Source organism: Pimephales promelas, chromosome 8 (genome assembly GCF_988280905.1).
Source record: "Pimephales promelas chromosome 8, fPimPro1.hap1.1, whole genome shotgun sequence".
NCBI lineage: Eukaryota > Metazoa > Chordata > Actinopteri > Cypriniformes > Leuciscidae > Pimephales > Pimephales promelas.
In genome coordinates, this window is record NC_142776.1 from 13,036,666 (window position 1) to 13,057,675 (window position 21,010).

The 21,010-nt window shown below is 37.9% G+C and overlaps 1 protein-coding gene across 1 annotated transcript; it reads right to left on the reverse strand.

Annotated features, from left to right (window-relative positions):
- Positions 1-173: 173 nt before the first annotated feature.
- nprl2 (NPR2 like, GATOR1 complex subunit) lies at positions 174-6,889 on the reverse strand. Its single transcript, XM_039655660.2, has 11 exons — positions 6,732-6,889; positions 6,474-6,565; positions 5,404-5,572; positions 5,201-5,309; positions 4,979-5,115; positions 3,502-3,599; positions 1,204-1,240; positions 1,032-1,125; positions 819-933; positions 464-606; positions 174-386 (listed from the first exon to the last, which is right to left on the reverse strand). The coding sequence occupies exons 1-11, from the start codon at positions 6,828-6,830 to the stop codon at positions 319-321; spliced, it is 1,161 nt and encodes a 386-aa protein (XP_039511594.1). The 5' UTR covers positions 6,831-6,889; the 3' UTR covers positions 174-318.
- Between the last annotated feature and the right edge of the window lie 14,121 nt (positions 6,890-21,010).

Below are 21,010 nucleotides of genomic sequence, written 5' to 3' on the forward strand. Positions count from 1 at the left end.
AGATTACACAGTCTGTTAAGCAAACACCGACTTCATTGATTAAAATTGTTTATTCTAATGTTAATTTAACAGCGGATCCACAAGGTAACACTTTAAAAACAATGGATTTAAGATCAACAGTTGACTTGGTCTCAGGAGGTCTTGTTCATGTTTCTACTTTTTTCCTCAGAGTAAGAAAAGTTAAACATGTATAACTGAAAATGTTTTTAACTGCTGCTGATCAGATCACACATAGCCTGCTACATACGAAATGGATTCACGTTCCAAATGTACTAATACTATAATACTGTCTGTAATCATAATTCTGTCACAGCAGTATTATTTCCAGCAAACAACAATGTTCGGATCATTCTCCAAACGCTCATCCAACTCCCTGTAACTCATTCCTGAAAATGCATGAAAGGAATGTCACTGGTTTAAAGGAATATTCATGTGAAAAAGCAATAACATACTTAATACTTGCCAGTTTTGCAACAGATTTCATCATAACTATGGCAGCCAGTGTAAAGTCTCGGTGGACGACTCCTATCATCTCTGACAACCTTGACTGGATATTTCTGCAGGCGCCGAATCAGACCTTTCATCAAGCCAAACTGAATCAGCTTCCTGCAATAACATGTATAAAAGTAAAATATTTATTTTAAATAGCATATTTTCTTACAGCTCAAACTGGTACTAACCAACAGCCAAAACAATCTTAATCTATAATCTTTACATATTGTTCTTCTGTAGTACAGAAAACAAGACTGACATGCCTTAGTGGCATGTTCATTTTGGGGATTTAAGTGTGAACAACAAACAAATTCAAATAGCCTTGCCTTTCATCCACTCTCTGTAGCTGGTGAGAATAGCGGGAACAGAGGTCACGCACAGTTGTACCTGGGGTCAAACCACAATACAACTGGAACACATCCCTGAGACTTGTCCTTTGGCCTGGTGACATGTGCATATAGTAAAATGTCTAATGTGAACTAGAAACATTTCACACTCATACACGTACAATTATATTTAAAATATCTGTACTTGCTCACCTAGCTTACAGACGTAATGTAGACACTCTTCCTGAAGACACTTGTTATCTATCAAGTTTTGTACTTTAGGTGTTGTACAATAAACATTTGAGTACTGAAGAATATGAAAACCAAAAAGCAAAGTAAGAAAAATTATTTATCATTAAATTTAGAAGAAACAACAAAAACTTACCTGAAATATGGATACCAGAATTACCACTTCATAATACCTGTGAAACAGTACCATTGTTCAGTCCATACTCTTTGAAGAAATGTGTAGTTTTTACAACACAATAACTATTGTAATGATCTATTAATGGTTTTAATGCATTTCATTTTTTACAATTTCATCAGGTGCTAGATTTTCATGCATTCGTCATTGTATCTATACATTTCTGTCAAGAGTCAAAGTGATTCCTTATGTCAGGAGGTATTTCCAGGTATTTACAAGAATATTCTGGGTTAAAAACAACTTGAACTCTGGTACAAATGTATGCCATAGATGCTGCTGACAAGAGTTTAAATGCAGAAATAGCAAAATGCAAAGCAAAACCAAAGGTGCCAGAAATGTTTTGTATTGATTTCTTTATCTACATTCCAAATTTTACACTTTCTCCTCCATGTTCACAGGAGAGAAATTTTGCACCAAGCTCGAGCCATGAATGTGTAGTCCCAATATCAATGATTATCAAAAATATCCCTGGAGGGCCACTGTCCCTGCAGAGTTTAGCTCCAACCCTGATCAAACACGCCTACCTGTGAGTTTCTAGTGATTCTGAAGCTTGCTCAGGTGTGTTTGATCAGGGTTGGAGCTAAACTCTGCAGGTACAGTGGCCCTCCAGGACCGAGATTGGTGAACCCAGTGTTAAACTTTGAATTTAGCATAGCTATGCTGGGCTAGAATAAAAGTAGGGGCTGTGCCATGGTGACTTAAATGGTAATAAAAATGAAGATTTATCTGCAATTTTAATTAAACTTAATGTTAATGGAAATAATATGAGAAAAATATCCCTGCTAGTTATTAATGCTGTGTGTAATAATGCAATACCCATACTTGTCTTGGGACAACTTTGATGAACTTTTTTTTAACCAAATCAAATGTTGACTACTATGTGCTAGGCAGACCACCCATTGTTAATGCGCTCATCTCTCGTAACCCGCTGAAACACAAGTAACTAAAGATGCATTAAAATGGTGTTCTCATCATTATAATGTAATATACTCCCACTTTTCCACAGCTTTACACGCCCATTTCTGGAGTCTTTTTACAAATCTGAGGTGTGAATGATAAAAATGATAAAACGGGGTTTTATGGCACTTTAAAGATATTTTTGTTCTTATGTAACTTTTATTATACTTTTTCCAAAATAAAAACTTTTGGCTAAGCCAAAGCCAGCAGAAAACAAATGCAGAACACAGAATATTTAATATTATTTAATAATATAAAGGGGTCATGAACTGGCTTTTTAAATTTTATTATACTGTTGTCTGAGGTCAACTTATGACGTTCGCTTGGTTTTTGCACTCAAACACATTCAAATGAATAAGTAATAGGCTATTTTCTATCCAAGTTTTTAGCCTACCTCAGAGCCATGTATGAAAAACCTGAAAAACGCTGGATTTTTATGGGCATCTTGCACTGAAGACTTGGAAGTAAACGCCCACTGCTGTGAGTGGATAACAGTTTTGCATATTATAATGAGTCCTGTCGATGCACTTGGGGGATATTGTTTTGAAACGTCCAATGTTGTAAAATGGCAACCGGAATGATTCGCCCGCATACATGTTCGACCCAGAGTCCGTGAGTTGCACAATTCCTGCCAGATCCAATATAGACGGCACAGCACCTTTCTTTACTCTTAATCGGTCTGCAAATCCAGTCTTGTTTACAGGACAATCCTAAGTGAAATGAAGCGAACAGACGGACAATGTTTTACCTCATCAGTTGGAACGTCATTAAAAATAAAGTTTATCCATGCAGTCCTATTGGAATCCAGAGTAATCTTATGCAGTGACTGTCTTCTTCCACAACTAGGCACTGCACAATATTTTGTATTGCTCGGTAGATCGATCCGGTTTGTCATCACGAGGTAGGCCTATGTTATTTAGCTATGCGTGATTGCGTGTAATGCGAGAATCGGTGGGCGGGGCTAAACCGGCCGTGTTATAGTAGGAGATGATCTTCTTCTGCAGGGGTGGTGTTTTATCCTCTTTGTCGTCATAGTTCCCCACATTTAAAAACGAGTCGTTTGCTGGGTCTGGTGTCAATAAAAGCTTTTATTGGACTAATAAGGACGTTTTCAGTTCTGAAACTTACAGGACATTTTTATAATATGATGACCTCTTAGATGTCAAAATCTCAAGGAAAATTTGATTTCTCAGTTCATCACCCCTTTAATATTAATATTATATTTAACACAGAATATTCTTTTAAATAAGTTATTATTGAAATAATAACTGCAGCTCAAAACAGGAATAATATCATACTTACAATAAATTCTGAACAGCAATCCGCACCAAATTAAGCTCAACATCGGCCTCAGCTGAGATCTTTTGAATGTGTCGATACCCATCTACAAAGGGTAGGATCTGCAAAAAAAGTAATCAAAATATATATTAAAAATGATATAAATGAAATATTTCTGGTAACAAATTATATTTGAAGGCAGTATGCCTAATACTAAAATAATATACCCGTTTCACACTGCAAGTGAGCGGCACGCAAAACGATGGCTATGGTCAGTATTACAAACTACTTTTTGTTTTTTTAAATCTTATTTGTAATTTATCTAAATTGAGAAATCAAACCTTGTTGTATAACCAAACCTTAATTGTTATAAACTGCTCAGATTAGTCTTGTTTCAGTCACGCTGTGATAAAAAGTACAGTGTAATGTGAAAAAAACTTTCTCTGAGCCAGACAATAGAACTTTTTTAAGGTATTTTCTTCTTTTTTTCAGTAGCACCTCATTGCAGTACACTAGATCCAGGGGGTGGAGTTGGATCCAGATCTAAGGGGTGGAGATGGGTAGGATTAGGGGTGGGGTTAGGGATCAGGGGGCAGAGATGGGTAGTATAAGGGATCAAGGTGCGGAGATGGGTAGGTTTAGGTATATGTAAGGTTAGGGTTAGGGTCAGATTCTTGATTCAACTCCTCCCCCTGGATTTTGTGTTCTGCAGTGATGACCATATCTCTTTTTTTTGTTTTCAGACATACTCCATAACAAAAGACACTACACTAAAAAAAAAAAAAAAAAAAAAAATCGCAGATTTTATGAAATGTATAATTTCTCCTGCTTTACAATGTGAACACCTTGTATGGAAACTTGTTTCCGACACAAAATAAAACATTTTAAAAGATAATTGCGACTTTTTATCTCATAATTGCGAGTTTATATCTTGCAATTCTGACTTTATATCTTGCAATTGAGAAATAGTCCGAATTGCAAGATGTAAACTTGAAGTTGCGTGTTATAAAGTCAGAATTGCAAGATATAAACTCGCAATTCTGACTTTATCTCTCAATTGCGAGTTTATATCTCACAATTCTTAATTTATAACACTCAATCGCATGACCGAATTGCGCAATATAAACATGCAATTATGAGGGTGAAACCGTCCGAATTTATTTCTTGCAATTGTGACTTTATATGGCACCATACTGACTTTATAACTCGCAATTGTGACTTTATATTGCGCAATACTGACTTTATAACTCGCAATTGTGACTTTATATCACACAGTACTGAGATAAAAAGGTCGCAATTACCTTTTTGATTTTAAGGCACAAACAAGCTCTTGTTTGTTAACATGGGTGGTAAAAACAACAACAAAAACACTGCACTACTCATGCACCACTTAAACGTGCAATACAAAACAGGGCTTCATTTTCCATGTCTGATTTACTTTTCTTTCTTTTTTTTAAAGTTAAATAAAGACAGTAAACAGTGGGGAAGATTTTTTGTAGACCTGTTGTGTGGTGAGATCCCATTGTGACTTTATAAAGTGGTCTTTATTCTTAGTAAATACTGGTACATCATACTCCTGAACAACCTGAGGATCTTTCCTTTGTTCAATTAGCTTCAAGTGGATGGTGTTAGAGTCATCTATTATGAGAGAGGGAGATAGGATGATTATAAAAACAGCGAGAAACATTGATAGGGAAACAGAGAGATAGAAAATACACATAACCAATAGGTAGGGTGCAGGCTCCTGTAACATTAAGTTCCTCAAGAAGTGTGGACAGGATAGGCAACAGTTTCTGCTTACTCTCCTCGTTTGAAATGAATCCACTCTCAAGCTGATCAAAACATTTTATGAAATAGTTAACTGTTAGACCAACTTTTGAAGTACAGAAACTATAACAGAGAGTATGTATTAAATTATTTTTTTACCTCCAGAGTTGTGAGGTAGCCAGACAGTTTTTTGACAATAGGTTCTAAAGCACATGTTTTTGTCCTGGCATCACAGACTAAACCCAAATTGAAGAGCAAGGCATTCCGGCTGTACTTCTTATGCTCAATGCACACTGGACAGCCAATCAGTTTCTTCTCCATTGCAGTCCTTAATCAGTTACACAGATAAAACACACAACCAGGTCATTATCATTAACTATAAAAGTAAATTTACATCAAATGTAATCACAGAAGTAACGTGTATTTAAACCAAGATAAACCAGGAACACACACACACACACATGCTGGTTGGAGCTAAATTCATTTAAAGCAAATCAGTTTACTTGACAGCCAGTTTAATTCATAACGTTACCCAATTTTTAACCATGGAAGTAAAGCTCCAATAAGCATGAATGAGGAAAGACTGAAATCTGTGACTGTTTTTTTTTTTTTTTTTTTTTTTTACATTTCAAGAACCTAATCTAAAAACAACGGTTTCAGAATTTGTGCATATAAGCTTGAAAGTTTAATGTAGTTTGAGTAACTTGAGATGACTTCTGCTGTTGAACCTTAAACAAGTAAATTATCTTTTATGTTTTTGCCATACTAGGATAGGCCAATTATCTTATTGAAATGTGGATGTTGCTCCGAAGTAGTTTTTGTAAACATTTAATATTTTTGTAAATGATATAGCATTAATACAAACATTACTGAACATTTGCCCGTGGATTTTCTATTGTGAGTATCCACTTTTTCGTTACTTAAAAATATCAACATATTTTTTATTAAACCAGCAAATTAAATTTTAGATCCACTGAACCAAATTCTGAAATCAAAAGCCGCTACTTCTTGTTTTCGACAAGAAAACAAGCACGTTCAAACTATTTTAACGTTTTATTTTTTAATGGGGAGCTCGTTCGCTGAAGACAATTCATAGTTTAAGAAATGATTTTTAAAAACAAAGGCATAGCGTAGTTTTTAGTTTATTGGTGTCTGTGCCTAAGAGTCTAAAACCACAATGCAAATACAAATAAAACAATGAGATTACTTATGTAAAGTTTTATACGTACACTGTTATGAGCTTGTTCTGCAGCTCAGGTTTGGTGATGATGTACACCTGCACAGTATCAAAAAGTTCCCTCGAAATATATTCTTCCGGAACCTTCGATCAAACAAAAATTGAATATAATTTGTTACAATATAACCGGATAAACATTATTTTGCTTGTATGTACAGTGGAAGTCTCGTTTGTAAGCACAAAACCAGGTTGTCAAACATGCTATAGCCCACTCTGTTTCGCTCAAAAATATGTAATTCTATGACGTTACCTGATATGTGATCTTTGGTCCTAACGTTGGATGAAATTCACTGAAAAATATACAATCTATTCGTCTGTATGTACCCATGTTCAGTAATGTTGATGCCATTGATGTTATCTTCTTCTGTGTGTCCACGGAAGGGTAACAAATTTACAAAATAGGTGCATACCGCCACCTACTGTGCTCCTCCAACAATTCAAATGTTATGACCTGAATTATACAACCAATGCTAGGTAGTAACTGATTAGTACATATCTGGATTACATAATCAGATTCCAAAAAAGTAATTGTTTAGAAGATTATATTGTGTTTTAAAATATACATAATCATCTTTTATATTTCATAATTACCTATTATTCAACTATTTTATATATTAAATCTTCCTTTAAAAAAAAAAGAAATAAAAAAGTAAAGCCTATCACGTATACAATGGAAAGTCTTGTAGATTTGTACACAGAGACCAGCCATGAAATGAGACAATGAGACATGAGACAACACAGCATTGGCTCTAGCCTACTATATTGAAAAAATAAAAAATAAAAAAATAATAAAAAAATAATAATTATATATATATATATATATATATATATATATTATTGTTTTCTTAACATTGCATCTATTACTAACGTATTTGGAAAGCCTTTGTCTTCCAGACAGGTTAAACATGCATAATTGATTTCGTATAATGCTTTTTTAACCTATATCACCTCCTGAGATTTTAAGTTATGTCAATCATTTAACATCACGAGTATAATTCTCTGATTGGTTAATGGTCACATGACAACAAATTAGTCTTGTTTAGTAATTATGCTTTTTAAAAAATAATTTACATAATTCAATTAATTATTAGCTTTTCGGGTTTTTTATGCAAACAACACATTCAAATAAATAAATAAATAAATAGATAAATAATAAATAAATAGATAAATAAAGTACATGCATGAATAAATTATATCCAGAGGGGTCTGCAAAGTCCAGCAATGCTAATCAACAAGCAGTCCAATTCATAGCATACCATATAGTTATGAGTTCCAAATTCATTCACTCACACTCACACAAGTTTTGAGTATATCTGCACAGTCTTCAGAGCTTTACAGTTCTTTGAATATCTTATGGAGTCCAAGTATTCATTGACTTCACTCTCAAACACAGGAAAGAAGGGTTTAGAGCCCCTGAACTTACATTTATGGATGTGATATTTAGCGAGTAGATAAAGATTAATAATGAAATACTTTCCATCCTTGTCCGTCTTAAGGTCAACCACACCAAAGAAAACATCTTATAAAGCAAAATGAGAAATCCGTAACGAAAAAGGTTTGGATGAATTCAAGGACATCTGACCAAAATTTTTCTGTGTATGAGCATTTCCAAAATAAATGGCAAATATCTTCATCTGACCTTTTACAGAAAGAGCATTCAGATTCAATATCTGGTTTATACCGCTTAAGCAAACACTTTACAGGGTAGAATCTGTGAATTAATTTAAACGTAACTTCTCTCACTTTATTAGTAAGCATATATTTAAAAGGCAAAGACCAAACGTTTTTCCAAGGGACATTCTCTACCTGTTCCAATATGGGATTATATAAGGAATAGTAACAATTTCTTTTTGGTATAAAGCCCTAATAGTTTTATTTTTCGTATAACTGCAGAAAAGCAATCTCCCTACAGCAGTATCAGATAAAATCCATATTGTGAGTCAGTGGCCATGGGAAATTAATGCCTCCCAGCAACATTCTGATACCAGAAGGAATTGCATCAAAGACAATTGCATACTCCTTAACCAAAACAGGAATTTGAAATTTCTGCAAGAACTCTTAATAACTGAACAGTCTGCCACTTGTGTCATAGTTGGCCAACAAGTACAATATTATTACTGTACCAGTTTTCAAAAAATAAAGATTTGTTTTTGTAGAGAATGTCCTTATTATTCCAAATGTAATAACGGTGAGGTGAGAAGTTATGTTTAAATAAGAGAGACCAAGCCAAAAGCATGTGTTTATGAAAATTGGACAGTTTGATTGGGATTTTGTTAATATTATAATTGCATAATAACATAAAATTTAGGCCACCTATTTTAGAGAAAATATAGTTTGGAATAAAGTTCCAAAGTGATGTTGGATTGTTAAAGAATTGTCTGAGCCAATTGATTTTGAAGGTATTGCTTAAAGTTGTGAAGTCCAAAAAGTTTAAGCCCCCACCCTGATTTGTGTTCATTATTACAGACTTTTTGACATAATGAGTTTTGTTTTTCCACACGAAATTAAACAACATATCGTCAATTCTTTTCGATACCTTACAATCAACATCCAAAGAGGCCGCCAAATAAGCAAGTCTGGAGATTCCCTCTGCTTTTGTCAGTAATACTCTTCCTCTCAAGGATAAGTCTCTTTGTAGCCAAGAGTTTAACTTTTTTTTTGTTTTTTCAATGATTGGGCTAAAATTTCATGGACTTCTTATACTTTGGTTATTATTGTTCCCAGGTATGTAACCTGATCCTTCACAAGAATGCCACATACATTTGATACATTACAATCTTTAACTGCCATTAGTTCACATTTTTTTAAGTTTAATTTGAGACCTGAAGCTTGTGTAAATCCTCTGATCAATTCTTTCGCAAGGGGAATCTGGGATGCATTTCTCAGGAAGATGGTGGTGTCATCGGCCACCTGACTAAGGATGATACTTTTTTCAGCCAATGTTATCCCTTCCAAGGCACTGTTAGAAACATGTAGAGCTAAGATTTGAGAGGCGATCAAAAACAGGTATGGTGAAATTGGGCACCCTTTTTTGATTCCACGGGACACTTTGAATCTTGGGGAAGCACCGAATTTCAATTTTATTGCACTACCATTTGTACACAGGGTCCTGACAGTTCTGCAAAAGACATCTCCAAATCCAAATTTTTGAAGTGCTTGCAGAATAAAACCATGTTTAAGCGAGTCAAACGCCTTACAAAAATCAAGGAACAGAATGAAGCTGTCGTCAGTGATGAGCTCATTATAATCTAATAAATCTAGCACTAATCTAATGTTATTTGCAATATGTCGTTTCCTCATGAACCCAGATTGTGATTAATCTATTATAGAGTCTAACATTTCTTTAAGTCTATTAGCGAAAACTAGTGCAAAAATTTTGTAATCGTTATTTAATAGAGTGATAGGACGCCAATTCTCTAGACAGTTTCTGTCCTTTTCTGGTTTTGGAATTAATGTGATGACACCCTGTGTCATAGTTGTTGGAAGTGCTTCTTTCTCTAAGCTCTCTGAGAAAACTTTTACTATAGTCAGGGAGCCAAAGTCTCAAAAATGGGTTGAACCTGACATGGTCTGCCATACTTTTTATTTGTATTTTTTCTGTTAACTTTGACCCTAAGAACAAATAATTGGAGGGTCTGCTCTGCCGGAAATATCGCGAAAAAAAATTGTGGCCATATTAGTGTACGCACCCTTTATTTTTTATCAGAAAAATGTGAAAAATTATTTTTTTCATCAAATCCTTAGTGGGTTGGGTAGGTTCTCAATAAATGCATTCCAGATACACAGAACACATGTGCGGACAACATCCACTGAAAAAATAATTCTTAAAACATTTCTACATGATTGCGCATCAATTTAATGCAAAAAACAGGTGTTTTTCACTTTTTTTCCACTATTTTCATCTTTACTTCATTGGCAATCAACTATTCCCTTAAGTTATAACATCAGGAAATATGCCATTCTTTTCACCAAACACTATACTCATTCCACAGAAAAAATGAAAAAAATCCAAACAAAATCAATGGATCTGTGATGATTTCACTACTAGTTGGCAATTAACAGGCTCAGAATTTCATTCGAATTTTAAACTACTCTCAAAATTCTCAAAAACATGCTGGATATTTAGCATCATGGCTCACTTACAAACACAAACACACAAACACACACGTGATCTTAGTAATTTTTTTGAGTTTGGAACAACCAACCAACGGTTTCCAATGGTTACCAACGGACTTCGAAGCTGCTCATCATTGTCTGTGGTAAGTGATAGTGACTATACCGGCCTGTCTGCCCTAGAGTTTTGGGAAAAGAATGGTAATATGGATATTGTAATGGTAATTAACTCAAAGGAACACACCTGTCTTCAAACAATAATATTTCTGATGATTCCTCATCCCAAACGTAGCAGCAGCATTCATTCTCTACTAGTTTACTTTGCTAGCGTTAGCCGTTTTAGCTAATTTCGGTGGTTTCTTTAAACGGCATTACTCCTCACAGGTATGGGGTAGAGAGTAGAGACTTACTTTTTTTAAATGCTCAGAATATTATGCTCTAAGAAAGGTATGTGTCCTATATGTTCAATAAGCTTTGACCGGAAGTGTAAATGCTGCTACAGTGATACGTTTGGAGCGAGGAATCATTGGAAATAAACTTGTATGAAGCCTGGTGTGGTCCTTGAAGTGTTTTTCATGTCAGACAGATAGTAGGCTAATAAGGGTAACTAAAGGCTACACTAAATGTTAGCTGCCATTAGCAATTAGCTACATGGCTAGTTGTTACATTCAGGTTTAGAAAGTTTAGCCAGTTAGCTTGTGGCATGAATGGCCACACCCAGACAGCAAACTTACATTGAATCAACGTGGAAACGACGTCTCTCATGACATTGAAACAACGTTGATTTGCTCATCGAATTAACGTTGAACCAACGTCAGACGCGGCATTCTTCAAAGCTAAATGAAATCAAAAATTGGTTTGCTTTCATAACGTTAAAACAACGCGTTGATTTCAAGTTGATTTTCCGTTAGTTTTGAAAGAATGACGCGTCTGACGTTGGTTCAACGTTAATTCGATGAGCAAAACAATGTCAGATCAACGTTGTTTCGATGTCATATTTCCACGTTGATTCAATGTCAGTTTGCTATCTGGGCACAGACACACACACAAAAAAAATATAGCTATATTGGATATCAGACTGTACACAATACTGAACAATACAAATGTTCAGTAAAATGTAAACATACTATGCATAGTTTGTTTTTGTATATACAGGGGTTGGACAATGAAACTGAAACACTGGCCAATGTTGGAGGTTTCACATCTCTATGCCTGGCGGCCAATCTTCAGAGTGAAGCACGGGTGGATCAGTGATGGTTTGAGCTCCAATATCATGACAATCCTGATTGTATTTGATGGACACGACACTGCCGAGGACTACCAAACCCTTCTGGAGGATCATGAGCACCTGATGCTCAAACCGTGTATCAGCATGATCATGCACCAACACACACAGCAAGACTTGTGACAGAAGGGTTTGATGAAGATGAAAGTGACGTTGAACATCTCCCATGGTCTGACAGTCACCAGATCTGAATATTATTGAGGTGTTTTGGAGGAGCGAGTACACCAGAATCATATAGTGATCTGGACACTGTTCTGGAAGAGGAACGGCTCATAATCCCTCTGGTCACTGTGAAGGACTTCTATCTGTCAATTGGTGCTGTATTTGGATGCAAAATGAGGCCCTCACCATTCTAACAAGTTATTGTGTAGTAAAACCAGGTGTTTCAGTTTTTTTGTCCAACCCCTGTAGTACTGTACAGTATATAGAGTGAGTGATTTGTCAAAAGCTAGTTACCTAGTAGTGTCAAACATCTAGATTTCTTTCACCTGAATGCACAATATTTTCCATTGGCAGATTTGGTTCTGATCTTATTGGGTTTGCTGTGGAGAAAAGGTAACGAGAAGAGAAGGCATCAGACGATTGGAAAGGACTGTAAAAAGGAGTGGAGTATTGAACAGAAGGGAAGAGTAGAATGAGGAGAGTAGAGGGAAGAGGACAGGGGTGGACTGAACAAGAGAGAAGAATAGTAGATGAAAAAAGAGGAGTGAATTGATCATTTACATTTATTAATTTAGCTGATGCTTTTATCCAAAGCGACTTACAATTGCTATATATGTCAGAGGTCACACACCTCTGCAGCAACTAAGGGTTAAATGTCTTGCTCAGGGACACATTGGTGTCTCACAGTGGATTCGAACCCCGGTCTCTCACACCAAAGGCATGTGTCTTATCCACTGTGCCATAACAACCCCCCTCAGTCATGATCAGATGTGGTTTGTTGGTGCCTTGGGGAAGAAGGGACCACATTTGATCACAGTTGCAGGGATGGTATCTGGGATGAGAAATGCTTGGAATGATTTCCATGTAGGGGCAGTGCAATTTGGTTCCAGGTCCTTCAATAGTTTGTTGGTGACTTGGGGAAGATGGGACCATAGCTGATCACAGTTGCAGGGATGGTATCTGCGATGGTAAATGCTTGGAATGAACTGCCATGCAGTGTTCGTCCATCCTTTGTGTACTCTGGGAAGTCAAGGTTATCAAACTGTGTGAATCATCCAACCTTCAGGTTGGTTGGTATGAAGGCACCATCCCTAGTTGTCTGCTCTTCAACTGCCATTGCCATTGTTGTAAAATATATGTACTTCTTTGTAGCTGATGCTGTTCCTAAATCTATTTAGGAGTGACACAGTTGACTTGCATCTGGTTTCCTTAACGGCTGTCCCAACGTGTTTCGGTGTTGGGATCTTGGCAACTGCTTGGCAGACATCCTGGGCAAGGTTGAGAACTTGTTCTTGCTGCTTAGGACTAACTTTCACCCGGCCATCTTCACCTAACTCTGGAGATACAGGTTAGAGCTCAATCTTTGGGATGCCTCCAGGTATGATATCTTGCTGCAGTGTTGGGTCTTCAGTCATACTGCCAGCGATCTGGTGACTTCCTCTGGCTTGAGCTGTTCTGGCTTGTCTTGCTTCCTTCATGGCCTGCTTACGTTGGTCCTGGAGTTCCTTCCGTATTCTAGTTGCAGTGTTGTAGGAAGAGACTATGGTCTCAACTCACTTTCTTCTTCATATTCTGCAAGAAGTATGCAGAGTATTAGGGTGGTGATGGCGCAGTGGATAAGACACATGCCTTTGGTGTGAGAGACCCGGGTTTGAATCCACTGCGAGATACCAATGTGTCCTTGAGCAAGACACTTAACCCCTAGTTGCTCCAGAGATGTGTGACCTCTGACATATATAGTAATTGTAAGTCGCTTTGGATAAAAGCGTCAGATAACTGTAAATGAGTATTTCTTCTTCATACTCTGCCTCTTCCGTTTTCTCCTTAAGTTCCTTCAACTTTGAGAGCATGCACCCAACATTCATTTATGCTGAGAAAATAGAACATACTTTCTGTGGCACAACCATTATTTTAAAAATACCACCTACTTCATAGTGCCTTCTAAGGTGGGCAATCAAGGACTGATATCTGCATGAGGTAACATTGTGAACTCCATGGCTTTCCAAGTATTTATGGAATTCACCCCTCAAAGCTGTACCAAAGAATATGGCATTCAGGTCTGGATGCTGGTGCCATAGGGTGCCCCGTCTCTGAGAGAGCAGAGCCTGGGCCAGGGAGGGGCTGTCGCGAGGAGAACCAGATCCGGTTGGGCCAATACAGCGCAACTAACAAGACCTGCTCCTCGTCCTTCCTGACCTTGCACAATGTCTGTGCAAGAAGGCTTACTGGGGGAAACGCATACTTGCGTAGGTCCGGGGACCAGCTGTGTGCCAGAGCATCCGTGTCGAGGGTCCCCTCGGTCAGAGAATAGAACGACTGGTAGTGAGACTTGTCCGGGGCGGCAAACAGATAAACCTGTGCGGTCCACACTGAGGCCTGGATGGTGGCTGCTGCTGGGGCTTCACAGGAGCGGAGGATGCCCCAGGAGGTCGACCTCAGTGATGAGCGGATGGAGGGTGTGCAACCAGTGAACGGGTGGGGAAAAGCTCTCAACCGCGTCGCCGAATAACCCAACCTGGGACAGAGGGGCATCCAGGAACCGATTCTTAATGGTGTCCCTCATATCGGCCAGGTTGAGCCAAAGGTGGTACTCCTGGACCACCAAGGTGGACATCGCCTGACCAATGGAACGTGCGGTTTACTTCGAAGGGGGAAACACAGCCGAATTCCATCTCCATACGACTGAAGCTCCCCCTACGATGCTGCTATCGACATCTGATCATCAAGCGGAGCCCCAAAGGACATGGCTGGTTGTTGCAGCGCTTGTAAGGTGTGAGGGACCCAAGGAGATTGCCTCAGCGGGGAAGTCCTCATGTCAATCCTCAGATCACCCTGACCATGCACAGAAGTAGGTTTATTTTGAGGTCAAAAATAAAAGCTAGATCAGGGTATAGGCGAGGGGACTGCACCTCCCTTGAGGTAAGCAAGTCTCAATCTCAGCACAGTCATAGTCATATATTCCCGCAATGAAAACATGAACTATTCACAAAAGTTGCCTCAGCGTGCTGAATGCCCAACACGAAAAGGAACTATTGTGACCCTCTGCTGGCACCAGGGAATGACTGCATCCATAAACGCATGAGCGGAAAGACATCCTGAAAAGAACGCAGAGTCACGCTTGTGTTGCTCTTTTAGTAAAAAAAAAGAAAAATAGAAAGAGAAATTCATTCTTTCAGTGCCAAAGTACCCAAGGATAGCCGCCGTGTAATCGGGGTACACTCTCAAAGAGGAATGCCCACCAAGACCGACACACACACACACACACACACACAAGCAATGCTGTGAAAACAGCAGTTGTGAGCTGTAAAATCCTTGAGGCCACCACTGATCGCACAGTAACACCAGCACTGGATACAGAGTCTTGCTTTTCTAGAATCTTAAACATTGCAGCAGTCTGCAGACCTCAGTCAGACGAAAGCTCGGCTCCTAAGTGAAAGACATTGTGTGCGTGGGCCCGCTTCCTGTTTATACCCACGCTGCGGAGCGGGGCACGTGAAGCGATCCCTGAAGTGGTCCCGATTACGTTGTCACGTTGATGTTACGCCGCACGTGATCGACTGAAAGGGAACTAAAATTTTATTAGTAGTACTAAATCAAAACTGCGGAATTGTGGAAGTTTTACACTTACTATCGCCAACTCTGTTATCTTTCTTTCTTCTCAGGTTAAAGGAGAACTCCGGCGAACAATGAACCTTTGGTCTAATAAAACATCGGTACATAGTCAACCGTTCTCTGAGATTTGTTTTCATGATAATCGAATGTAACATAATGAGGCTCCATACATGCAAAACGAAGCATTGAGAACTTTGTAAGTGTACAGACCTTTTAATAAGAAGATACTTTATGAAGACAGTTCACTTCGAGTATACAGACAGGAGCAATCTTAAAAAATAGTCTCGATAAGTCGATCCCCGAACGCCGTTCATACAGTTCAGAAGTTCGCTGAAATTCATACAGTTCAGATCACTCAGCACGACGTTCGTGGTTTGACTTAATAGATGATTCTGCATCGATACAGCAGCAAATGCATTGATGCAGTTTTGAAAAAGAACCAGAACAGAAAAGACAAATTTAAAGTTTAAAACTAAAAAAAAAAATTGATGTGCTCTATATATAACTCTGGGATTAGAAACTGAAGCATCTTAAGTTATTCCAACCTGATGGCTTTTTCTTCTCTGTTATACAGAATAATAAAGTACAGCTGTTATAGTGAACTGTATAGGACAAAATCAACCTGGCCCATGTTTCGTGCAGTAGAGTATAGTTTTATTTAATGGCATATCAGCATCTGTGGCTATTTTCATGGCAAAAACTGATTTACAAAAATACAAGAGTTAGACAATGAAAATAAAAAACAAAGCAAACAGAAACAGCAATTAATACTTTACAAGATTTTTAACATTAATGTGATGCCTGTTCTGGTAAATTCTTACTTAAAGGAGAACTCCGGCGAACAATGAACCTTTGGTCTAATAAAACGTCGGTACCTAGTCAACCATTCTCTGAGTTTTGTTTTCATGATAATCGAATGTAAAGAGTTTTATCTCTAAAAACTGTTTAGCGTATAATGCTAGTAATGGGGGCATTGAGTAAGTAAAAAGAAATCGCTAGTTTATACCACTAACAAGGCTCAAAATAGCCCCACACTCACACAGTAATATAATGAGGCTCCATACATGCAAAACGAAGCATTGAGAACTTTGTAAGTGTACAGACCGTTTAATAAGAAGATACTTTATGAAGACAGTTCACTTCGCGTATACAGACAGGAGCCATCTTAAAAAATAGTCTCGATAAGTCGATCCCCAAACACCATTCATACAGTTCAGAAGTTCGTTAAACTTCATAGAGTTCAGATCACTCAGCACGACGTTCGTGGTTCGACTTATCAGATCATAATAATAATAATAAGTAAACAAACATCAAAATCACTTCGCTGAGAATAGAACACCACTTACCAGCAGCCGCAAGAGTTGAAGATATCCTCTGGGAATGCGCGATTGCGCGTAGCCGCGCGAAATTATAAAATGCCGCGTGCAGCGTGAGGAATCAGGTGAAAGGTCATCATGTGGGTCATTTTATTTACGGCTAAATTATTATTCATTCATTTTACTACTAGTTAGATGGGGCAGGCATCCACAAAAGTGCCTTTAAATACAAAAAAAAGGAGAGGAAATTTTGTCTTGACAAAAGGGCACTTTGGGCAGCAAGGGGCAAAAGGGCAGGTGCTCGAGCAGTGACCCCAGTGACGGTTAGGTTTAGGGATGGGGTTGAGGTAAGTCATATATTTATATAACGTTAAGTCAACGGCGTTCATAAACACGCTGAAAAGCGATTATGCGTCTTGATAGCACGCCAAAAATGGAAATACGAATTGGCGTGTCATACACACGCTACTTCATGAGATCAGTCTGGCTTTTGAGACTTTAGCTCCCCGACTACTAGAAAGGGGGTTAGTAATTCATCAAACATGTTGTATAGTTCAGCAGTTATACCATCACACCCTAGGCTCTTGTTGTTTTTGAGATTTTTGATCACCTTCAACACCTCCTCTTGCGTAATGCTATCATTTCAATAGTCTCTGTCTTCTGGGGATATAGTTCTACAATGGCCAATAGAGGTCATAAAGGTAGATCGCTTTATGATCGGTCAATGGAGTGTTACTGATATTGACTGAAATGCGGTTCCTCGTTAGACATCTGGAAACTAATCAGTAGTCAATTCTGGATTGTCTTGAGCAGTCTTTATTGGACCAGGTATACTGACTGTCATTTGGAAACTGTTCCCTCCAAACATCAACCAGGTCAAATTTATCCATGAGACACTTTAACACAGAGTTGGGAGACCCTGATCTCCTTGGTGGCCATCTGTCTAACATATTATTCATCGCTATATTAAAATCTCCTCCCACAACTAAAGAGGCAAGAGGGTATTTGTTCAACCAATGTGATATTTTATCCTCTATGGTATCAAGAAGCATGTTATTCTCCAGAGAAGTGTTGTACCCATATATGTTTATAATTACCATTATGAGAAAATGCTTCGAAGAATCTAAATCGGTATTTTGAATATTCCCATTAAAATTGTACCTAAAGATTCCAACCCCTGCTGAGTGCTCTGATCCATGTGCTAACCAGATGTTGTCTCCCCATTGTGACCTCCAAAAACTAGTCGTTGGCTGTTGAGTGACACTCTTGAAAAAATCAAAATCTGTCTTATTTTTCTTTGCAAACAAAAACAAAGCCTTGCGTTTCACACTATTTTTAAGACCCCTGGCATTAATAGACATTAAAGACAAAGACATAAAATAAAATTAGGAATAACCTGAAAGCTGGAAAAATACACAAGATTCTCTCTAAACACTTAGTTAGCAAGTTGTTATAAACTCTGCAATAAAGAAACAAACCCCTAGCAAAAGACAAGGGGCATGTGAGTACATTTTATAAGACAAATCTACAAATTGTACTTTTTTTTCCTTTACCTCTTTTCTTAGGTCCTAACCAAAAAATTATATTCAGCATTGAGAACATTATGTCTATATTTGAAAATAAAAGGCTTATATATCCATATACTGAAGAACCAAATTAATGTTGTCCCATCAGACAGTAGAAAGTTGCTACTATTCATACAACTCATAGGCTAGTAGGTTCTAAGGTTCAGTAGCAGTTCTACAACAGAGGTATTGTGTGAATTATTTGCACTAGTAAAAGTAGAAAATAAATACTTTGTATAGCTTTGAAAACACATTTGGTAACCCTTTGAAAATTCATTTGGTGGTAACCCTTTGAAAATACGTTTGGTGGTAACCCTTTGAAAACACATTTGGTAACCCTTTGAAAATACATTTGGTGGTAACCCTTTGAAAATACATTTGGTAACCCTTTGAAAATATTTTTCGTTTCGTGAATCCTTTTAATTAATTTTCTGATTTTTAATTTTGAATAATTTTTTTGTTGTGCACTGTAGATCGTTTTTTTTTTTTTTTTTTTTTTTGATAGCGTTACTTCTGAGATGAATAATCTACCAAGAAATAGAGCAGACGAGATTTAAGCCATTGCATCTGTAAATTTGCAGAAAAATCTTACAAATCTGCTTATCTTCGTTAAGATTTACATGCATGTACTAGAGCTGGCTCACATATCATTCACTGGTACCCTTTTACCATCAATATGCGCGAAATGTCCTCAGAAACCCGCTTTCTTCCCTTCCTTCCTTGCCTGTTCCACCAGCGGCCACAGTTTGTTCCTGGCATCCTTGACATCTTGGGTCAGGTCTTCGAAGATTTTAATTTTTCTTTCCTTGAGAATGGTCGATGTTCTGGCGTCCTTCCAAATCTTGTCCCTGTGGGTTCGCGATAGAAACTGCACAATGATACGGTGATGGGAACGTACCTCTCCCAAGCGGGGTCCCAGTCTGTGAGCAATGTCTATGGAAAAGGCCAGTTGTTCTGCGATGTCTGGTGACACCTGGCTGAATAGGTCCACCATCATTTTTTTACATTTTCTCCCGCTTGTTCCTTTACCCCAGCGACGTGTAGATTCCACCTCCTCTTGTAATTATCAAGTTCATTGCACCTGTCATGAAGCACACCGTTTTCTTTCTCTAAGAGTCCGACTTTTTTCTCTAGGGTTTCAACTTTGTCTGTTGCTTCCTTTAGTTGTTTCCCCATATATTCGACAGCGTCAGTGACACCTTTTATGGTGCAAGTATTATCTTTAACTGTTGAGCTGAGCTGTAGACCACGCCCCTTCTGGTGCTGGGGGTGGTGCCTATCTGCAGTCAGCTAGTTAGTCACCAGGTGGGAAGAATCTGGTGATTAGGTGTCTTGGAGTCACTCACAGAGTGTTCAGCAAGCTGGAATGATGTGCTGAGGAGCTGGGAAAATGAGATTGCAGGACTAAAGCTTGTTTGAACAAGGAAGGAGTCGGTGAGCATTCGTTTGTGCAGTGTGGTGGATTTTAACATAAAAGTGAATCATCTAATTATATTTAGGGTAAAATGTGTGTATAAAATCATGTGCTAAAGATTGTGTAAAAGAATCATGTGTTTGAATTGTAACCTGAAGTGTTATACATTTAACATTATGAAGGTTTAAAAGCATAGTTAAAGAAATGTATTGTAAAGTTTTAAAGGGGTTAAAAAGCTGCTAGAGTTAAGGTTAAAATCATTTTAGCAGTGCTTTAAAAGTGTCTTTATTTGAAAAGTGTCCTCAAGAATGATGCTTTATTATGGTTACTTTATTGTGTTTTTGATTTACTTGTGTTTGTGTTTAAGGTTTTTACCTGCTTTTGGCCATGACAACTTTAAAATAAAAGAAAAGAAAAGAAAGAATTGATTCCTGGTCATTGAGTAAAATCCAGTCCAAACCTTCAAAAACAAGCATACCCTTTCAAGTGGGGAAAACTACAGGGATAAACTTCACTAGAGTGAGGGAACTTGACATTAACTGTCGCCGACAAACGACTGCAACTTCCTCAGTGTCTCTTGTTGCATTTTTTCAACCCTCGGCTCCATTATCATTTGCAGAACAGAATTGGGCACAGACTGACCTTCGTTGTCTTCAGTTATTTTACTTCTCTTGGCGGCTCGCAGCTTCGGCGAATTTAGCGGTTGCGCCGAGTCCGAGCCCTCCTGTTCCGGTCAAGTTACCTCCATCTCGCCTTCTTCGGCCTGTGTCTGTGGAGCCTTCTTGGCGTATGAGTGCATAATGCTGCTAATATCTTCCTCTTTGTCCATTTTTCAAGAATATAAGGATCAGCTGGGGGCTTCTGGTCGAGTATAGAAGAAGTGACAGTCTGTTTGAAAATTTAGGCGAAGGCGTGGTTTGCGTTAGCTACTTCAGCCAATTTTCAAAAAAAAAAAAAAAAGCCGAAAAAGTAAGGAAACACATGGATGAATAGCTTCTTCAAAAAGTCTCTGATTTGTCAAGTATTAGAATAGCATTTTAAAGTACTCAATTTAAGTTAACT

Excerpts from the sequence above, each read along its gene's own strand:
- nprl2 (XM_039655660.2), bottom strand. The coding sequence starts at position 6,830 with ATGGCATCAACATTACTGAACATGGGTACATACAGACGAATAGATTGT. Across the intron at positions 6,566-6,731 it reads GACCAAAGATCACATATCAG|GTTCCGGAAGAATATATTTC; the intron begins GTAACGTCATAG and ends GTTTGATCGAAG. Across the intron at positions 607-818 it reads CTACAGAGAGTGGATGAAAG|GAAGCTGATTCAGTTTGGCT; the intron begins GCAAGGCTATTT and ends ATGTTATTGCAG.